At 40.5% G+C, this 19,107-nt stretch overlaps 1 protein-coding gene across 5 annotated transcripts in view; it reads right to left on the reverse strand.

The window, feature by feature from the left end:
• Nucleotides 1-1,740: 1,740 nt before the first annotated feature.
• The window catches only part of LOC111865956 (signal recognition particle receptor subunit beta), a 65,477-nt gene continuing 48,110 nt past the window's right edge, over nt 1,741-19,107 (reverse strand). For 3 of the 5 annotated variants that reach the window (XM_033752042.1, XM_023854401.2, XM_033752041.1), the window contains 5 exons: nt 9,741-9,874; nt 8,921-9,087; nt 6,560-6,699; nt 3,665-3,796; nt 1,741-2,853 (listed from right to left, as the gene is read on the reverse strand). In XM_033752042.1, coding sequence (XP_033607933.1) covers nt 2,640-2,853; nt 3,665-3,796; nt 6,560-6,699; nt 8,921-9,087; nt 9,741-9,852 — 765 coding nt within the window. In that variant the 5' untranslated portion in view covers nt 9,853-9,874 and the 3' untranslated portion in view covers nt 1,741-2,639. Of the gene's footprint in view, nt 2,854-3,664; nt 3,797-6,559; nt 6,700-8,920; nt 9,088-9,740; nt 9,875-9,968; nt 10,087-10,331; nt 10,751-19,107 lie in introns of those variants that run through there. The other 2 variants (XM_023854398.2, XM_023854399.1) reach the window with 2 other exon arrangements.

The following is a 19,107-nucleotide window of genomic DNA, read 5'->3' on the forward strand; positions in this document are numbered from 1 at the left end:
AAATTGATATCTTACATTTGCATCAAACTAAAATTTGCTATGGCATGTTATGAATTATATCTATTTCCTAGTTGAATACATTGAACAATCATAATTAATGAAACATATCTCACTTGCAGCAAAAAAACTACAAAATTTGTTCCAATTTTAGCACTCTCATGTCACTGTTCTTGTGCAACCTTTTCCATACATTAAAATTATTAAAATTCACACTTTGGGGATTCCTGGAATTGGAATAAACAGTACAACTGGATGCTACAATAGAATATTATAAAATCTGTTTTAGATGCAGGGTCTTACTGTTATAACAAAAATATGTGATCTTCCTGCACAATTTTGTCTTCTGCAATGCTAGGATCGAGTTTTCTCATTGTCTTGCCATGTGGTCCACAAAGTCATACTTGATTTCTCACACACAGTGGTGGCAACTTCACTTTCCTCATTTGGTCCCCCCCCCCCCTCCCTGTCTGTTCTGATTTTCCTTCCAGAATGTAATAGAGGTTTAGCAACTTTCATTCTGAAGTGCTGCACATCCCAAACATTATCATCAAGAACACTACCAGTTTCCAGCCCATAACTTTTGACCAAGCTTAGATCACTGAATGAGTTAGTTGGAGCAATGTCCATTTTTTGAATCTTAAGATTCTGTGTAGGCTTGGTAACTGATCTAGAAGATCTACTGCACCTGTACTTCTGTTGTACAATTTTAAGTCTCTGGGTTTCTTCATGGGAACATATATATAGCCTTCTTGTCACAATGTTCAATCTCATATTGTCCTCCTGTGCCAATGAAATTTGAATCCAATGCAACTGTCAGAATTACACCTGTATCCCCAATCTGATGCATCTTTGCACTGTGTTCAGTACCATCCCCTACCTGTGGTTTCTCTGATGCATTCACATGCACTTGTTACAGAGAATTACTAAAAACAAAATTCACAGAAAATACCTAACCTTGGTGACTTAAAAAATTTTGGAAAATACAGCTATATTTCTACTCAGATACTCATCTTGGTAGATAACAATATGCCCCTCCTCTTCAGATGAACTTTTTCCAAGAAAGCTTTCTTATAAAAAGCGAACTTTGGCACAAATACTTACTGCACTGTCATGTAGTATATGTGTGTGTGACCACAGACGGGGTTTGGCTTTGTGACTAGATTTACTGACCACTTACAGGTCGTAAATACAAATAACTGTAAAAGTATTGCTATTTCCACACTTTACAGCTCACTACAGTGCATAATCTAGTGTTCTCACTCTAGTACTAGACATTTCCTTGTAATTGCTCCAACAATGGCTATTTCTCTGACTCCAGGCACAAGTCCTCTCTTCACAGACTCCCAAAGACAACTGACTACTGACTATCAACTAAGCTCTAACCTTGTCCCTTGCTTATAGCATCTCAGCACAGACCACATGGAAAACACGGTTCTACTGTTGCATTCGTGTCTGTTGCTGCAGGAACATTGCCCAGAAACAACCCTGGTACATCAGCCCATCTTGCAGTTACTGCATAGCAATGGCTCTACATGCCACACTACATTTTTCTTCAACTGACTACAGAGCATTACAACGGCAAGACCACTCAACTTATAAATCCACAATATCACATACTTTCAGTTCACTGTGGCACATCCCTCATGTTACAATGTACTTAACCAGCTTACACACAATGACACCACACAGATATGGGAAAATGAGGAATTACCCTTATTAATGTGTCAAGTAAAAGAAAAATTGAGAACCAAAAAGGTCCTATATTATGTTTTCAGACATACATACAAACAACAACACAACAATGTATAAACATTCTACATAACCAAAAGTATAAAAAAAAACACAATTATGTTCCTCTACTTTACAGTACCTTTAATTTATTTTAACTGATGTTAACTAATTACTTTTAACATATACAATATTTAAGTTTCAAAATCCCTTTCAGACAACTTATGTGTAAGGCATTTCTTTAGAGTGTTAGTTACATCTTCTGAACCTGCCCAGTAGTGGTTGAAACATGTAAAGGTAAAATTTTATATTCCCTTATTAACCTTGTTACATCTGATGGACCTTACTTCTTATTCATGAGGATAAATAAAATTCTCATGTCACTGAAAGCCTAAATTAAATTCTTGATGACTGTACACAAATGTGAAAATTGATTCAGGAAGAAATCTTGCATGCATCCCTTCTTTTTAATAGCAGTGATGATGGTTAATTTCATTTAATTTCATTTCATTTATTCACCTTCCATAAATCCTGTCGAGAGTACATTCTCATGCGGATGTGGAGATCGTCCTAGTGTGTGATACCCAATAGTAATAAACACTGCAAACAGTCTCTCAGCCTACCTGAGTCTTAACCATCCTTTCTTTCACTCCTTTTTCTTTTGTTCAGGAAAAAATCTTCATTTTAAACAACACAACAAAAATATGTACTCGTATATGGAAGGAACGTTTAACAAAAGCCAAAAATTTCATATATCATTTCATTTATAACCAAATCTGCAAAAGTTTCCACAACAATAATCATACGCAAGTGTTAACTATCAAAATTGCAATTTACAAATACAATATATAAAAACAAAAGAATGGTTATATTGAGACTGAAATAATTTTTGCAGCACAATTCATGATAATTCAAGCTATATGAATAAGCCATTTCTCCAAAGCTTCCAGCTCTACAGGTTTTTCAGGATCCACATTTGATGCACTGGATTCTGCAAAGTCTACTTTGATAGGAAGCAGGTGCACAAACTCAAAGTCCTTCTCTTTCTTTCCTAGGAAAGTGTTGTTAGTAGCAGCTTCACCTGTGCTCTCCAACTGGCTTGACTTCGTTGTGCGTAGTACGTTCCTGGAACAAAAACAAATATTCATTGCAACCGCCATTTTCATCATGAATTTTTGGATGAAACACAAGATACCTTATTTGCTCACTGATATGTTGGGTTTTTGGACTTTATCCATCATCCTGGTTTTTAAGATAACAAATAAAAACCACGACGATGGATAAAGTCCAAAAACCCAACATATCAGTGTGTTATACACCATCGTCAGAATCCTATAGTAACTACCTTATTTGCTGTTTCTGTCCACAGCTCACCAGTGAAAAGAAATTAAATTCAACCATGTTGTAAAAAAAATGGTAAAGCTATCCCTGTAACAGGCCCTCAATCATGTGGGTTATAATAAAATTAAGAAAGACAAAATTACTTCATAAAGTTCATTATTTATCAGTTAATCTCAGGTGAAAGTATAGTGTGTTACATAAGAATCTTTCAGTAGTGAGATTTCAGATTTTTACAAGAGTGGGTATCAAGATTATGGTCTTCTGTGATGTGACACCGTGTGGTTTGGTAGACAGGGACCAATGTTTTCAGAGAACCTACTATCTACTTCAGACAGTTAAGTAGAAGAGTAGAAAGTGACCAAGAAAATGGGGGCAACAGGTTCATCTGAAACTGGACACTTATTTACCAAAGTACATAACATCACATCTTGATCTGTTACTTGTCCAAAAGACATTAAGAGAGAGACAGACACAGAGACATAATAACACGATTAACATGTCTTTCCTTATAAAATAAATAAGCAGACTAAAAATAAAAGACAAACAAATGTTCAGAAAATAGAATGGAAATTAATCAAATGGGTTTTCATCTTACATTTCCTTCTCAAGTAGCGACTTGATGACTGTACAACCTTTTGCCATGGTCTGGTCCTGTTTGTTGCACAAAATAAGAAACGAGAGCCTGTTGCTGGCCACTACCGGGTCAGACAACAGCGTATACAGGAATCTGGAAACAAAAAATAGCAGGTATTATCACATTTCTTTACAGATTTAAACATTTCTTCAATCATCATCATCCACAGATATTTTCACCAGGGTGGATTGTGTTCTCACGACCAGTGTTTAAATCAATCGGTATGCATACTGTACACTAGCAAACTTGCTAGAAGTTACCAAGACTGAAAACAGGAGAAGACCAGGCTAAACAACGTCTATTTAGTTCTAGGCCACTTCATTTTCAGGAAGTTATTAACATTGCCTTTAAACATGATAACTATTGATCCAAAACCAACACATGCAGGAAAGAATATGCAAGTCTACACTGTAGTAATATCCTTTTAATATGGTGGTCATCTGCCCAGCCTGTCACACTTATCTGGAATATCTGTCTTGTCCATAAGCCAGCCACAACCATTATATGTTTTGACCTGGAGGTTAAGACCAAGCACGAAAGTACTGGCAAACATGTTTCAAGATAGAGTGCTGCTCATGACAACACTTTCTTCCTTCTTCTGTATCCTCTCAGAAGAGTCCATTCATTCCGCACTTTTGCTTTTATGCTGTAGTTTGTCACATAGTTCATGAACTCTCACCTTTTGGCATTTTTACATATTCCTCTCAGACATATGAAATATGGCACAATAAAACACTGTCACCAAGAAATGAAACAGATGGTAGCAGGCAAAAACATCCAAAGCCAAGCATATGGAAAGATCATGTACTTAATGGATTTGAGTAAGAACTGTATCCTGTCATTGCTACACATGGCACGGCAAAAAAGCATGATGGAAGTGAAATAATGATTGAGTTTATATACGTGAAAAAATGAAAAGTGTTAAGCAGTAAAATAGCCTACCTTTTGTAACAAAATATCCCTGCATAGGGTTTACCTAGTTATTCTGGAGAAAGTATTTCACTTTTACAGGCAAGTCAAGCAGACAAAGCTAGTTTCCACAGTGGTTTACTTTCAGGTTTGCATAAATCTTGTTCCAAAAGTTTGAATTGCACATTGGAGGAGGGGAAGGGGGTAATGTATGAACTATGCAATGAAACTTGTTATCTTCCACCACTTGATCTCTCCAACCAGTCCTTGGTCTTTGAATCCAACCTTCCACATCAGGTGATTGTAGTGTAAACAAACATAAAAGGGAACCTTCATTGGTATTGTTTTAATGGTGCAAGGTAACGAACTAGGTACTAATTTGACAATGATACAACATGTTTTCTTGCTTTCAGCCACATTTTCACAAACTAATCAATTGTTCCGTTGAATCTGTGAGGCTCTCACGGTGGTGGCTATGAAGAGGACTATAATATTATGTACAGGTAAAGTTGTCCCTGCACTTAATCAATTAAGCATTAGTGCCATGAAGATATATGGAAGAGTGGAGGTATAGCTCCACTATTCTTGATCTCAGCACTACATGGAGATGAGTGGTCAACTTGTCACTGTGGCTGCTTTACCCCTGGGGAAAGAGCCCCCAGTACCCATGGGATAGGAAGCTGGGTGGGCCCCAGAGCCGGTCTGGGTGCTATGCACAAGAGAAAATTCTTTCTTGTCCCAGGAACTGAATCCCAGCTGTCCATCCCATCGCTATATTGACTGAGCTATACTGACTCTATGTAATACTCCGTAAAAGGTAAAGTTGTCCTTATGCTTAACTAATTAAGCATGCCATGAAGGCATATGGAGGAGTGGATGTGTAGATAGATAGATCCACGTTTTCTTGACCTCGGCACTAGCTGGAGGTGAGTGGTCAGCTTCATGCCCCAGCTGCTTTACTCCCAGGGAAATAGCCACCAGTAGCCATTGTATAGGAGGCTGGGTGGACCCTAGAGCCGGTCTGGCGGACATGTAGAAAATTTTTGACCCTACCAGGACTCAAACTCTAACCCCTTGGTCATTCAGCCTGCAGCCAGTCACTATACCAACTACGCTATCAAACTGGTAAAGTTCATCAATGTTTTGGAGGAAAATAATACCCCATCTTCAGGGCCAAAGAGTAAGCCAAGGAGGAGGCAAGCAGAGTGGCTTTGCTTACCATCTGCTTCTTGCTTGGCTTATTCTTTGAGCCTGAATAGGTAGGCCATATGTTCTTCCAAAATGTCACTGAGCTTCTACCACACTACACAGTGTTACACCACAGAGGATAGTACACTTACTTACTTACTTACTTACTTACTTACTTACTCATGGAGCTGAGCCCTTCTGGAGGAGCCACCAATTCTGCAGCTACTCAAGAATTTCCCAGCATTTTATGGAACCCGAAGGTTCATCACCGTGTTCACAAGAGCCCTCCACTGGTCCCTATCCTGAGCCAGATCTATCCAATCTATACCATCCCATCCTATCTCTCTAAGATCCATTCTAATCTTGTCCCCCCACCTACACCTTGGTCTTCCCTGTGGTCTCTTTCCTTCTGGCTTTCCCACCAATATCCTATACCCATTCCTCATCTCCCCCATTCGTGCTACATGACCTGCCCACCTCATCCTCCTTGACTTGATCATTCTAATTATACTTGGAGAAGAGTACAAGTTATGAAGCTCCTCATTATGCAGTTTTCTCCAAGTTCCTGTGACTTCATCTCTATTTGGTCCAAATATTCTCCTCAGCACCCTGTTCTCAAACACTTAATCACATATTTTTATTTCCTTGCTGTGAATACACACACAATGTGATAATACCAATTATTTATCTCCTGTTGCTTATTGCTTTGGTGTGAATCTTTTCTTAAGAATATAGGTGTGAAAACACACAATTACTTACTCAGCCACATCTCGAATGTCCTTCTGGAAGGTGATTGAGTCTATAATGTAAACAATACCCCTCGCTGTTCCTTTGTATTCATCAAAGAACTTTGCCCGAAGTCGTTCATGTCCCGGAATATCAATGATCCTTAATGAAACCTGTGAATTATTATTATTATCTCATGAAGTATAAAACGGTCATCTCTCTCTTACAGATTACAAAAGACTATAATAAGTATTCAACAATACAGGGGTCCAATGAAACAAGTGACAGAATTTTTCTCTACAAATGCAACAGTTCTAGACAAAAAAAATCACTAAAATTATATGAAGAATGCTGTCTTTGGGTATACGGCGCCATGTAGATATTGTGTAAACTGACGCTTCAGAAGAGCATATCACCTCCATCTTAAGATGGTGATACATTCCTCTGAAATGTAGGTTTACACAATATCTACTTGGTGCTGCATCCTAGAAGACAGCATTCTTCATATTCACTGGCGTGAAAACCTCGAATCTTACACTAATGATATTCACTTCCCTTATTTACATCTCATTTGATTTACATGTTCTGTGTAGCCCTGCAGGTGGCTACCAACATTCTGAAGAAACATGTCACCAGCACCTTCACTTGTTCCATTAGAACAAAGGCAGCAGGTTCCTCCAAAATGACTGTAACTCTCACACAACTAAATGTCACAATGCACAAGACCACAATCTAAACGTATTCAAAGATTTCACTAGTTTCAATGTGTCCACGCATCGCCATGTGGCGACATATGCTTCTTGTACATACACATTATCATTCAAACCAAAACCATCTAAAACAAACCTATCTAACCAACCTCTTATCGAACACTAATAATTGTGTGAAACAAAGTAAAGCAAATCAAATGAAATCTAACTTCACTTCACCATTTCCAGTGGAACTATTACATACAGTGCCATTTGACAAGTTCCATAATTCATACCAATTTTCCAACATTCTATATTACAGCATATTATTACATAAATTCTGTCACAGCCATCAAACACTGTCTCTCTTTGCAAAAAAGCACTCATTAACATAAAGCATCATTGCTGCTTTGTTATATTTAACATCAGTGCTTTCTTTTATTTAACATTCTATTGGTCCTATGTTGGTATCACTGAATTATCTGTCTAATATTGTTACATACACATCTCAAATGACCAGAGTTCGTGATGCTCACCAAATCCAAAAACCATGTACAATGTTACAAAAACACATAACACTATTTTACAAAGAGTACTTATGGATTACATATGGATTACATTTTTTATTTTAAAAACTTAAAACCTAGCTTTACATGATTGTTCAAAATTTATTTCTTAAAAGAAAGAAAAAGAAAATTTCTTAAAAACTTTAAATATAAAACCAAATGCTCAACCTCCTGGACTTGCTGATGAAATCAAATTAGAGGCTTCACCTCTTGCTTTGGTTTCTCACGGTACTGACTGTACACTGTATACTTCACAGGCAGCCATACATACTGCTGGGCAGCAAGCTGATTTCATACGTAGCCTACTCTATGGCCCTCAAGATGGGAATCATATGATCCCCCAAAATGTCAGGGCATGGAGCTGCAACACAGAAGACTGTGTTCTTCATTTTTACAGTTACTTGGGGCACCCACATATACATGAGTACCTTATTAACAAATGTATGCTCATGACCTACACTGTATACTTGCATCTATATAATAGTTGTCTTTAAAGACTTTACATGAAACTAATGTTAAATCTAAAATGTCACTCATGAAGCCGAGCCCTTATTGAGAAGCCTCCAAATCTGCAGCTACTCAAGAACTTCCTGGCATTTTATGGAACCTGAAGGTTCATTACTGTGTTCACAAGAACCCTCCATTGGTCCCTATCCTGAGCTGGATCAATCCAATCCATACCACCCCATCCTATCTCTTAAAGATCCATTTTAATATTGTGCATCCACATCTTGGTCTTCCTAGTGCTCTCTCTCCTTTGGCTTTCTGCCCCAATATCCTATACACATTCCTCCTCTCCCCCATTCGTGCTACATGCCCTGCCCATCTCATTATTCTTAACTTTATTGTTCTAATTATACCTGGAGAAGAGTACAAGTTATGAAGCTCCTCATTGTGCAGTTTTCTCCAATCTCCTGTCACTTCATCTCTCTTCGGTCCAAATATTCTCCTCAGCACCCTGTTCTCAAACACTCTCAGTCTATGTTCTTCCCTAAATGTCAGAGACCAAGTTCCACACCCATACAGAACCACAGGCAAAATTATAGTTTTGTATATTCTAATTTTTATGCTCTTATACAGCAGACAAGAAGACAAAAGAAATCTAAAATGTAGTCATTAAAAATAATTATTTTTCTTACCTTGCCACAGTCATATTCACCACTATTTTCTTTGACTGATGTGTGGGTGTGAACAAATTTGTTGTGTAATAACCGTGAGTAGATCAATGTCTTCCCCGCATCACTCAACCCCATCAGTAAGACTCCCTTTCTGGCAGTCTTCTTATAACGCCATACTATAAATAGTCCTGAAAAACATTTCATGTCACTTGTATTCTGAGTTTCACATAGCAAACTGGATGAACAATACAATGCACTGGGAAGTCGGAGAAAAATAAGGTTTTTTAAGCATCAATTGTTAAAAACAGGTAGATGTGCTTGCCATAGGGAGAGAATTCCATTCCTTCCCAGTCTGAGACCTCCTACTTTGAACAGTCTCGTTCATATTTCTTCTCTGAACACCTGTGTTGTAATAGAAACTGCTGAGTGACTTTTTCTTTCTCTCTTCATTTCTCTATTCTGTATTCATCACAACTAATAACAACATAAATAAGACTTATATGCGATACAGTAATATTTTTATATAATAATCTATCAATGAGTATAACAAGAGCATCAATCAATCAATCTGAGAGCGTCATTGCTGATCTTACACTTACCAATTACACAATATAACCTCTCCAAGCTAAATCTACTATAAATTTAGTATGCTAACATTGCATTCAACGTTAAGTTTAGTTAGTTTACGAAGGTTGTTATATGGCTAAGACTGGACAACTAATAAAACTTTTACGTTCAGTTCTGGGGTTAAGTGTACTATTGCATATTTTTTTATATTCAACCCTTCCATATGCCAACACATTCTTATATACTTTCTTGATAAAAATGTAAATTAACTTACCTATTGTTATTAGAACAACCAGGATGGCAATTACTATTCCCATTATTTTGGGGTCGTATAAATTTATTAACTGATCGAGAATTAACGGTGATCTGATATTCGTTGTGGTCATGTTGCTTGTTAGATGTACACAGCTGTTGAAGAACAGAATGAAATTAATGTTGACGAAAAATTAATTCTTGATACACCAATATATACAACAACTGCCTAGGCAGCCACGGCAATTACTTCTTAAATATGATCCAAAAAACTTTTATTTTAATCTAGAGAATATAAACATAACACCACGTGGCCATATTGCATTAATTCACTTCGTTAACAAATGACTGCACGCCATGCTACAAGTATGCCAACATAAACCATACAATTACTTGACCGTATTTGACTGACTGGTAGGGACATCTACTTCCTACATCAGCGCCGCTAAACTTCCTGTTACTGTATTTTTTTATTATTTAACTCCAATAATTGTACAATCTATCCATTATGTGTGGATAATAAGTACATGTTACTGTATGGGATACCGATGTATGAAGAGACAACCACTTGTTGAACTGTTCTATAATAGTTGCACAGTATACACAGACGCACCTTGGTTTTGAAGAACTGAGGATTAGTAGTATAGTACCAACAATATTACTGCTTGCAACACCCACACCTCTCTCTTCTCTTTATAATATCGCTATATCTCCCTCTTACATAACATTGCGTCGGATTGCATTGTAAACACGTCACTGCCCGTATTGTTGTAGGCTTTACCTAGCGACAGCTGTTTACTCGCCGTTGCTAGGCAATGATACTTGCGTTGTCACTGTAACATTTGCTTGAATGTGGGCAGTTCCCACATCACATCTGGCTGCCGGCAGTGTAAAGTAGCCCAATGGAGCGACTGTGTGGCGTGAGACTTAGGAGCGTTGGCAGGACTGACAACAGCAAACGCGCACTGATTCACAATCTAGTCCACGACGATTACAGAAATTGCATACATTTACGAGTGGGATCGTACACATGCTATTTCCCCTCCACCTTTCCCCCTTCACAACACCGATTTCGGCGGCTGACCCTGAACTCTTAAAAATTCCCTCTCAATTACCCTAATGAATCAATAGATGGCTCTGCTCGACGTCTGCACATCAGTGACATCTACCACTAAATCGAAAAGTTTCTGCGGACAATTACGAGTAGGTTGCACGAGGTGGCATGTTTTGTGACCTATTTCAACTCGTGAGCCGGGGTAGCGACTGGCTACTGGCTTGACGACCGAGGGGTTGGACTTCGAGTCCCGGTGACTAGCAAGTGACTTAATACACAGCTTTGTATGGAAAGCGACAGGCTTAAATACTCAGTAATTAAATTGCAGTCCTATACAGAATTTCAGCGAGATTCTACGAACAGCTTAGAATTGTACGGACCGCGACAGACATATGAACAAGAAGAACACTGTTCTCTAGTATGTAACGCCGCATTGTCCGGAAGAAATTTACTGACGTTTCGGAGGAACAGCGGTAAACTTCTAGAGACTGCGAAACACCTGATCCATGTAAATACTTTTCATAATCATCTCAGTGAGAACTTCATACCTTACAGACAAACGGACATTTTCATCTCTACAAACTGCCGAAATAGTGTTTTATAAAATCATTGCCCATTATTGTCCCAATGCACAAGTTTCCATTTATTTTATATATTTCTGGTTTCTCTAACGATGCCGTGAAAATTTAAGACTTTATAGCGTCGAATGACAAGATTTTTAATTAATAAAAAAAGTGGAAAGAAGTTGTGGCCCAATTTGGGGGTAGTGTCCTGGCATTTCTTTGAAAAGACTGAGGAAAATCGCGAAAGGCATATCAGAATAACTGCCCTCAGATTGGAAGTTGAACCAAGTGAAATCAGGTGGTAGCAAGAGGCTATGAGATAGACGGCCTAGGTTCGACTACGTGCAGAGGGAAGTGATTTTCCTCTACCCCACAGCGTCCGGACCGGTTCTGTCACCCACCCAGTCTCCTATCCACTGGGTGCTAGGGTTTCTTTCCCCGGGGATAAAGCGGTTGGGGCGTGAAGCTGACCATTCACCTTCATCTAGTGCCCAGGTAGAACTATACTTTCACTCCCCAATATTTATGGCGTGGTATGCTAATCCTACCCATCTTCCCCAATTTCCTTGGATTTTTGGAAATAAATCAAAATAGAATAAAGAAGGAAATATACATTGGGGCACGCGGCAGGGTAGTTGGTTGAGGCACTATGCTATAAGCCAGAAGGTCATGGGTTCGAGTCCTGAAGAGGTGGATTTTTTCAATTTACCTAATCCTTTAAGCCGCACTATGGCCTTGGGGTCGACTCATCCTCTAACAGAAATAAGTACTAAGAATCTTCCCGGGGGTAAAGGGCGGCCAGTGCGTCATCTGTGAGCCGACTGTCCAGTAAATGTGTGAGCCTCGATGTCTCACAAACCCTATGGGCCTCCACGGTCTGTTACACGAATAGTTTTTATATACAAAAAATTAGAATTATTTGTAAGTTTGTCACTAACAGCGTTTGGAAGCAGAGACCCACAACTAAGGTCAATCCGTGAAAACATTCTTCAACAAATTAAACTGATATTTTCAAGTACATTTTCTGGGTACCACCTCTCCCTTTGGGGAAGGGGGAAGGAGGGGGTTCATGGGGGTGCCCAAGCTCTCAATACGAAGCAGGAGTCCTGCCCAAACACCAGCCATTTTCGGTCCCGGGATGCACGAACTCGCTCATTTGTTCTGTGAACATGACGTCACTCACATGCATGTTGCCGTCTGCGTTTCAGGTTCATTAGCATTTACGAATGCAATGAAACACTTCATCGGCGCCATTTCATGCATATAAGTGTCGATGTCCCTAAATGCAGTACCGTAAACACTGGTCTGTGAAATTGTACCTCCCTAAACTTGGATGACGAGTTGTTTATTGTTGGACGACATATTGTGGAAAGAACCGAAAATTCATTTTATCTTCATGAAGTTTACGCAAATAGCAAAAGACAAAAAAAAAAAAAAATCTGGGTACACCAACAAAAGACATGGTGTCCAATAAAACAGCGGCAAAACAACTAAAATAAAGCCTAATAAAAAGCTGAATTTATCCCTGTGCTAAACTAATTACATACAATGCCATGAAGGTGTATGGGGGATTGGATGTATAGATCCACATTTTCTTGACCTCGCCACTAATTGAACAGTGAGCTTCACTCCCCGGCCGCTTTGCTTCCAGGAAAGAGCTCCTGGTACCCACTGGATAGGAGATTGGATGCGCCCCAGAACCGGTAAGGATGACGTAGAGAGAAGAAAAATCTTTCCCTTACCGGGACTCGAACGCCGACCCCTCGGTAGTCCAGTCTGCAGCCAGTCACTGTCCCGGCTCCAAGCAACTAGAATACTGTACTCTAATTACTATGTTGTTTAACTACGCTGTTATTACTGAGCCTGTAACGTACTGCAACTGAGTATACTCATTTCTCAAAGGCTTTCTTTGAAGTCTCTGAAGTAGGTCAAGTCTCCTAACTAAAATATTGTATGCATTTCTCATTTCCTCCGTTCTTTTTCTCTTCGTGAGTTATTTAACGACACTTCTTCAGTACCTATTAATTCATTAATTAATTTGTTTAGTGGGGGGGTTGAGTCCAACTGGGTCCACTCGGCACGGCAGCCACTGATTCGCCTATTGTACGCGCCCCGGGTAATTATGATGATGGAGAATTTGGTGGAATGAAGATTGGCAGGGGAGACCGAAGTACTCGGAGAAATCCCGCCCCAGCGCCACTTTGACCACCACAAATCCCACTAGACTAGGCCCGGGTTTGAATCCGGGCCGTCGCGGTGAGAAGCCAACGGCTAACCGATTGAGCTACGGCGCGATACTCCATAATGTATGACGGGAGAACCAAAAAGGCCGTGGCCTATTCGTGATACCTTCCCGCCTTTACCTTTTACATCCAAGTGGTTGGATGTCAAAGTAGGCTGGGGGGAACCATATAATGAGGACATTCATAATTTGTGCTCTTCGCCAGGTACTCTGAAAATGACAAGCTATAGGAAGGTGAAATGGGTGGGGCATGTAGCACTTACGGGAGAGACGAAACTTCCAAACAAAATTTTGGTAGGAAACACTGAAGGAAGAAGACAATTTGGAGACTTAGGAATGGATCGGAGGCTAATGTTAACAAACTGTGACGGTGCGAACTGGATTCATCTTCAGCGTAGAAACTGGTGGTAAGTTCTTATTATTACAGCAATGGAACTTACTGGGAATTTGTCTACTAGTTAAGCGGTGTCAGGAGGGCTCCGTTCCATGGATTTGGTTATTTAATTAAGGTAAAGTTGCCGCTGCCGGTCACGGTAGCCGAGCGGTCTAAGGCATGCACTATCTTCGCTCGCTCGGAAACCGGGATCGTGAGGTCGAATCCCACTCAGGGCATGGGTGTTTAGTTTGTATGTGTGCGGTTTTCTGTGTGTGTGTACAGGTAGAGGCCTTGCGACGAGCTGATCACCCGCCCAAGGAGTCCTACCGAATGTGTAAGATCTAGAAAAACCGAAGTGAACGGAGAAGTTCATGGAGGTAGGCCTAGGCCCACTGGCGCTGTAGTGCCAAGGAAAAAAAAAGTTGCCACTGCGCTTAATAAATTAGGCTTAAAGGGAGCTTCACCATTAACCTCGACAGTCAGCTTCACGCCCCGGCCGCTTTACCTCCGAGGGAAAGGCTCTCGGTACCCATTGGACAAGAGGCTCGGTGAGGTCTAGAGCCGGTCTGGACGCAGTAAAGAGAAGAATCTTATCCCTGCCGGAAATCGAACGCCGGTCCTCCAGCCCATAGGCCATCGCCATACCGTCTGAGCTATCCCAACTCCTGAAACTGACCACTCACCTCCATCTAGTGACGGGGTCAGGAATAGTAGTGTTATAACTCCATTCCACCCATACGTCTTCATTGCACGGTGCTGAATTAATTATGTAATTATACTGCTTTTAAAAAAACAAGAATAAAATGACGAACTCATAACGGTTTTGTAGATATGAATCCGTTAATTCGAGATTAGAGAAGTAATCGATTAATCGTTACTGCAGACATATTATCGAACAGCTGTGCTTTGTCGTGACTCCGACGTCACTTCGTGATATTCGCATTACTGACACACCTGGTGTTGTGTAGATATGTTCTAAGGACTGGATCTCGCAGAAAACAATACGGCGTCTGCCTAATGAACAAACAAAAGAGATTACCACAAACTGCGTTAGCGGGTCCCGACTAAACACCGTCTGTAACCGACAAACAACAGGTGTCTGCCGTGTTCTGCACGTCACACAAGCAGGAACTCCCTTCAGTAGAGACAAGAAGTGTGTAGAGGGTACAGTTAACACGTGCATTCGGCAGAAGGGATTATAATGACATGTTAACGTCCATTCTCAAGTATTCATTCAAATTAGCTCAAAGAAGTCGTTAGATTACAGCCTCGATAATCTGAACTAATTAAAGCACTGGTGTGTTTGCAGTATTGGATCGCTCGGATTTAAAGTAACTAAATTTTAGTATAATTATTTATTGAAAAAATGTATAGGTAATTATTATATACAAACAAGCAAAAAAGTAAAAAGTAAAGCTATCCCTTTAACAGGCCGTGGAGGCCCATAGGGTTGTGAGACGTCGAGGCTCTCACATTTTCTAGACAATGGGTTCACAGGTGGCGGTGAGGTTGTCAGCCTTAAGCGCCGGCCACCTTTTACCCCGCAGGAAGATTCCTGGTACTCATTTCTGTTAGAGGCTGAGTCGACCCCGGAGCCACAGTGCGGCTGGAAGGATTAGGTAAATTGAAAAAATTCTCATCATCGGGACTCGAAACCGCGATCTTCCGGCTTGTAGCATAGTGCCTCAACCAACTATGCTACCGCGTGCCTCACCGTCTTATTGTACTCCCATTTTCCCTCCGGTAATTAATACTCTTCTTAGTTCGAAGAACGATACGAAAACCCAAAGTAGGACTTAAGGTTTTCACAGCGGTGGCTATAAAGGTTTTATCTTCTGCACTGTATCGCCAAGTGGCCCGTTGGAAGTCACCCGACGTTTCGGAGAAACATGTCGCCTCCCTCTTCAGGATCCAATAATCCAAGATCGAAACTACCTGCCACATATTTACACTCTGGTTTCTTGCTTGGCTTATTCTTCAACCCTGAAAGATGAAGGCGACGTTCCTCCGAAACGTCAGTTAACTTTTAACAGACTACACGGAATTATATTCCAGAAGATCTCTTGAAAGGCGTCCCACAAGGAGCATTAAAATGTTCAGGTTCTCCGTCAGCTGGGAGCGTCTGGGCCGTACTGCACTATGGGAAACAGCAGCCTACAGTAACAGCCGCGGCTGTTGATCTGAGTCTTCACCCCCCCCCTTCTTTACTTTACTTTTTCCGTTTACCGATATATGCTATTGGTACTTCTGAGAATTGCACCACCTGCGGAAGTGGCCTCAATTAACAGTCTACTAATCAGTGTTAAATTAATTATAAAGTGTTTCTAGTTGTGGATAATTGTCCTAATTGGATACTCCAGACACTAAACCACGGGGAATGTTTAACACATTTACATCTCAGAGCCAGACCAGCCGAACTCCGACTTATACTTCAGTCGTTGAGTGAAATTAAATGGGAGGCTTTTTCTTCGGTGAATAAAGTGACTTAAATAAGACTTCTTTTATGTATTTTATGCGTTATTTCCTCTTGAAAGGATACAGAATATTCTGAGGTCCACCCAGCCTCTTACATAATGGTACTTGGGGTAAAGAGGCCGGTAATTGAAGCTGACCACTCACCTCTATCTACTGTCCACTTCAATAATGGTGGAACTACACCTCCACTTTCCCATACGCCTTCATGGAATTATGCTTAATTAATAAAGCACGGGGACGGCTTTACCTTCTCATTCAATCACCAATGGTTCTACGGCCCTTTAAAGGGCCCTAGCCGCTTTTCCAAATTCGTAATCCTACACAGAGTCGGTAGGACTCCTTTGACGGGGGATCAGCCCGCCGCAAGGCCTCTACGTACACACAGGACAGCACAAGCACAGAATAAACGCACACAGACATCCATGTCTTGAGTGGGATTCGAACCCACGATCCCAGTGTTCGAGCGGCCTAAGATAATTCATGCCTTACACCGCGCCGCCACTGTGAGCGGCTCAGGGATAACGGTTGAGGCACTATGCTACAAGCCGGAAGACTGCGAGTTCGATTCCCGAAGAGGTCATTGGATTTTTCAGTTTACCTAACCCTTCCAGGCACACTATGGCCCTGGAGTCGACTTAGCGTCTAACAGAAATGAGTACCAGGAATCTTCTTAGGAGAACAGGGCGGCCGGGGCGTAAAGCTAACAACCTCACTGCCATCTGTGAGCCGATTGTCTAGAGAAAATGTTGGAGCCTCGAAGTCTCACAACCCTATGGGCCTCCACGGCCTGTTACAGGAATATTTTTATCTTTTTGTCTTCTTGCTAAGACGTGACAAAGTAAAGGGGCTAAAATACGGTTACCATTTTCTTTTACAGTACAGAAGACCCTGTGGATAAAGAAACATGGTCACCAGCTACGTGATTTAATATATAAATGATAATAAATGGCGGCCATTTCAGGTTTCAGGTAGGTAGGATTATAAAAATATTTATGGTTACGATTTTAAGGTCACCATCTGCCAGCAAGCGAACACTAACTATCACCTTTAACTCACGTTTTAAGTGCGAAGCGTAAATTCGCCATTACCGGTCTTGCTGATACAACAATAATTGTGGATCATTTAATACGTTTTGTTGTATGAGAACACTTCTCGTTCAGAGTTCAGAGCTGTTGGGACGGGATGAATAGCATTCATTTCTATTAATAACCTATGTGAAGAATAGGCTCTTCTCTACGATATTTTACGATGCTAATAATATATTGGAATACTTCGTGGAAAAAGGGCATATTACACTTGGCTTTTGCAGTTATTTCTCGCCTTATTTTTAAGAGCAGTTCTGAATAATAGAAACTGCACGACTTACGGCCTTTTAAGTAGAACAAAATGGCTACCTTTCAGAATGAATTCTTCAAACTACAGTAATTAGCTTATTTCATGTTAAGAGCCAATGGGAAACGTTGTGTGCGCCTCTGCGCATGCGGAATGAGCCCATTTTACACGAAGCTATACAGGCAGTTACTGAATACGTCAACTTTATGCCAATACAAAATGGGCAATTTCACCCTGACGACAGGGGATGTTTGCTTGGGTACACAGTTGTAAACCGTGTACATTGTTCATACGGGGTGTAAGGGACTGTGAATCCGTAATTTCTGGTAGCGGAGGACATAAAAATTACTAAAGCGTACAACGATAAAGGAAGAGCTCGCTTTGAGAGCCTACACATGAAAGGATATATTAAAATGGATCTAAAAGAGAGAGGATGAAAGGATGTCGAATGGATTCATCTGGCTTAGGATAGGGGCCAGTTACAGGTTCCTGTGAACACAGTTATGAACCTTCGTGTTACAGAAAATGTACATGATTTCTTGACTTGTTCTTGCAAATTTTCGTAACAAGCTTATTTCTTAGAGTGAGGAGTTGTTAGCCCCACGCCCAACCCCAAAACTGGAGGACCACCCCTTTTCTGCTGTCCGCGACTGCTTATTCAATGTATTCTCAGTTACCCACCATGCCTGGAGGGCGTCTCCTCCATCCGCAACCTGGGGACGCGCCATGACGTCGTGACAAAGGCACAACTGGCAGCTTCTCAAGAAGGGTTCAGCCCTATGAGTGGGTTTCTTGATTGGTTTAGCTTTTCAACAAGATAAGAAATGGACGCATATAGAGAAAAACATGAGAGTGTTTAATTATCTTGTAAACTGTGCTTCCATAGAGTTTATTCCATACACTATTCGATCTGATAATATGTTTAGCTATAAGTAAACTTGTGATATGTGCAGGGAAGTTTTTCCGATTTTAATTAAACCTGGTTTAGTTTGCCAATTGCTTCTGCTAGTTTTTTGCTTGGTTTATTCTTCGATCCTTAAGATGGATGTGATATGTTCCTCCGACACTTCGGGCTGTCTCTCCGAAACTATACGGCGTTACAAAACCCGCATACTTACAAATTGGAATAGATCGACAAATTAACACAAATATTATGCTTCTGGACATTATCCATCTTCCTGTTGTCATCTAAAACACGTTCTGTTTATATTTCAAAACCCGTTTCAGAGATTGAATTCTGTCTCTGTCTTCAGGCAAAATCCTACTCAGTTGGGCCCAATCGATCGAGTTACTCCCCAGGGACTGTTTCTATCGATTATAACATAACGCAACGTCCGCTCGGCGTTA

The sequence above is a fragment of the Cryptotermes secundus genome, unplaced genomic scaffold, assembly GCF_002891405.2.
Source record: "Cryptotermes secundus unplaced genomic scaffold, Csec_1.0 scaffold3453, whole genome shotgun sequence".
NCBI lineage: Eukaryota > Metazoa > Arthropoda > Insecta > Blattodea > Kalotermitidae > Cryptotermes > Cryptotermes secundus.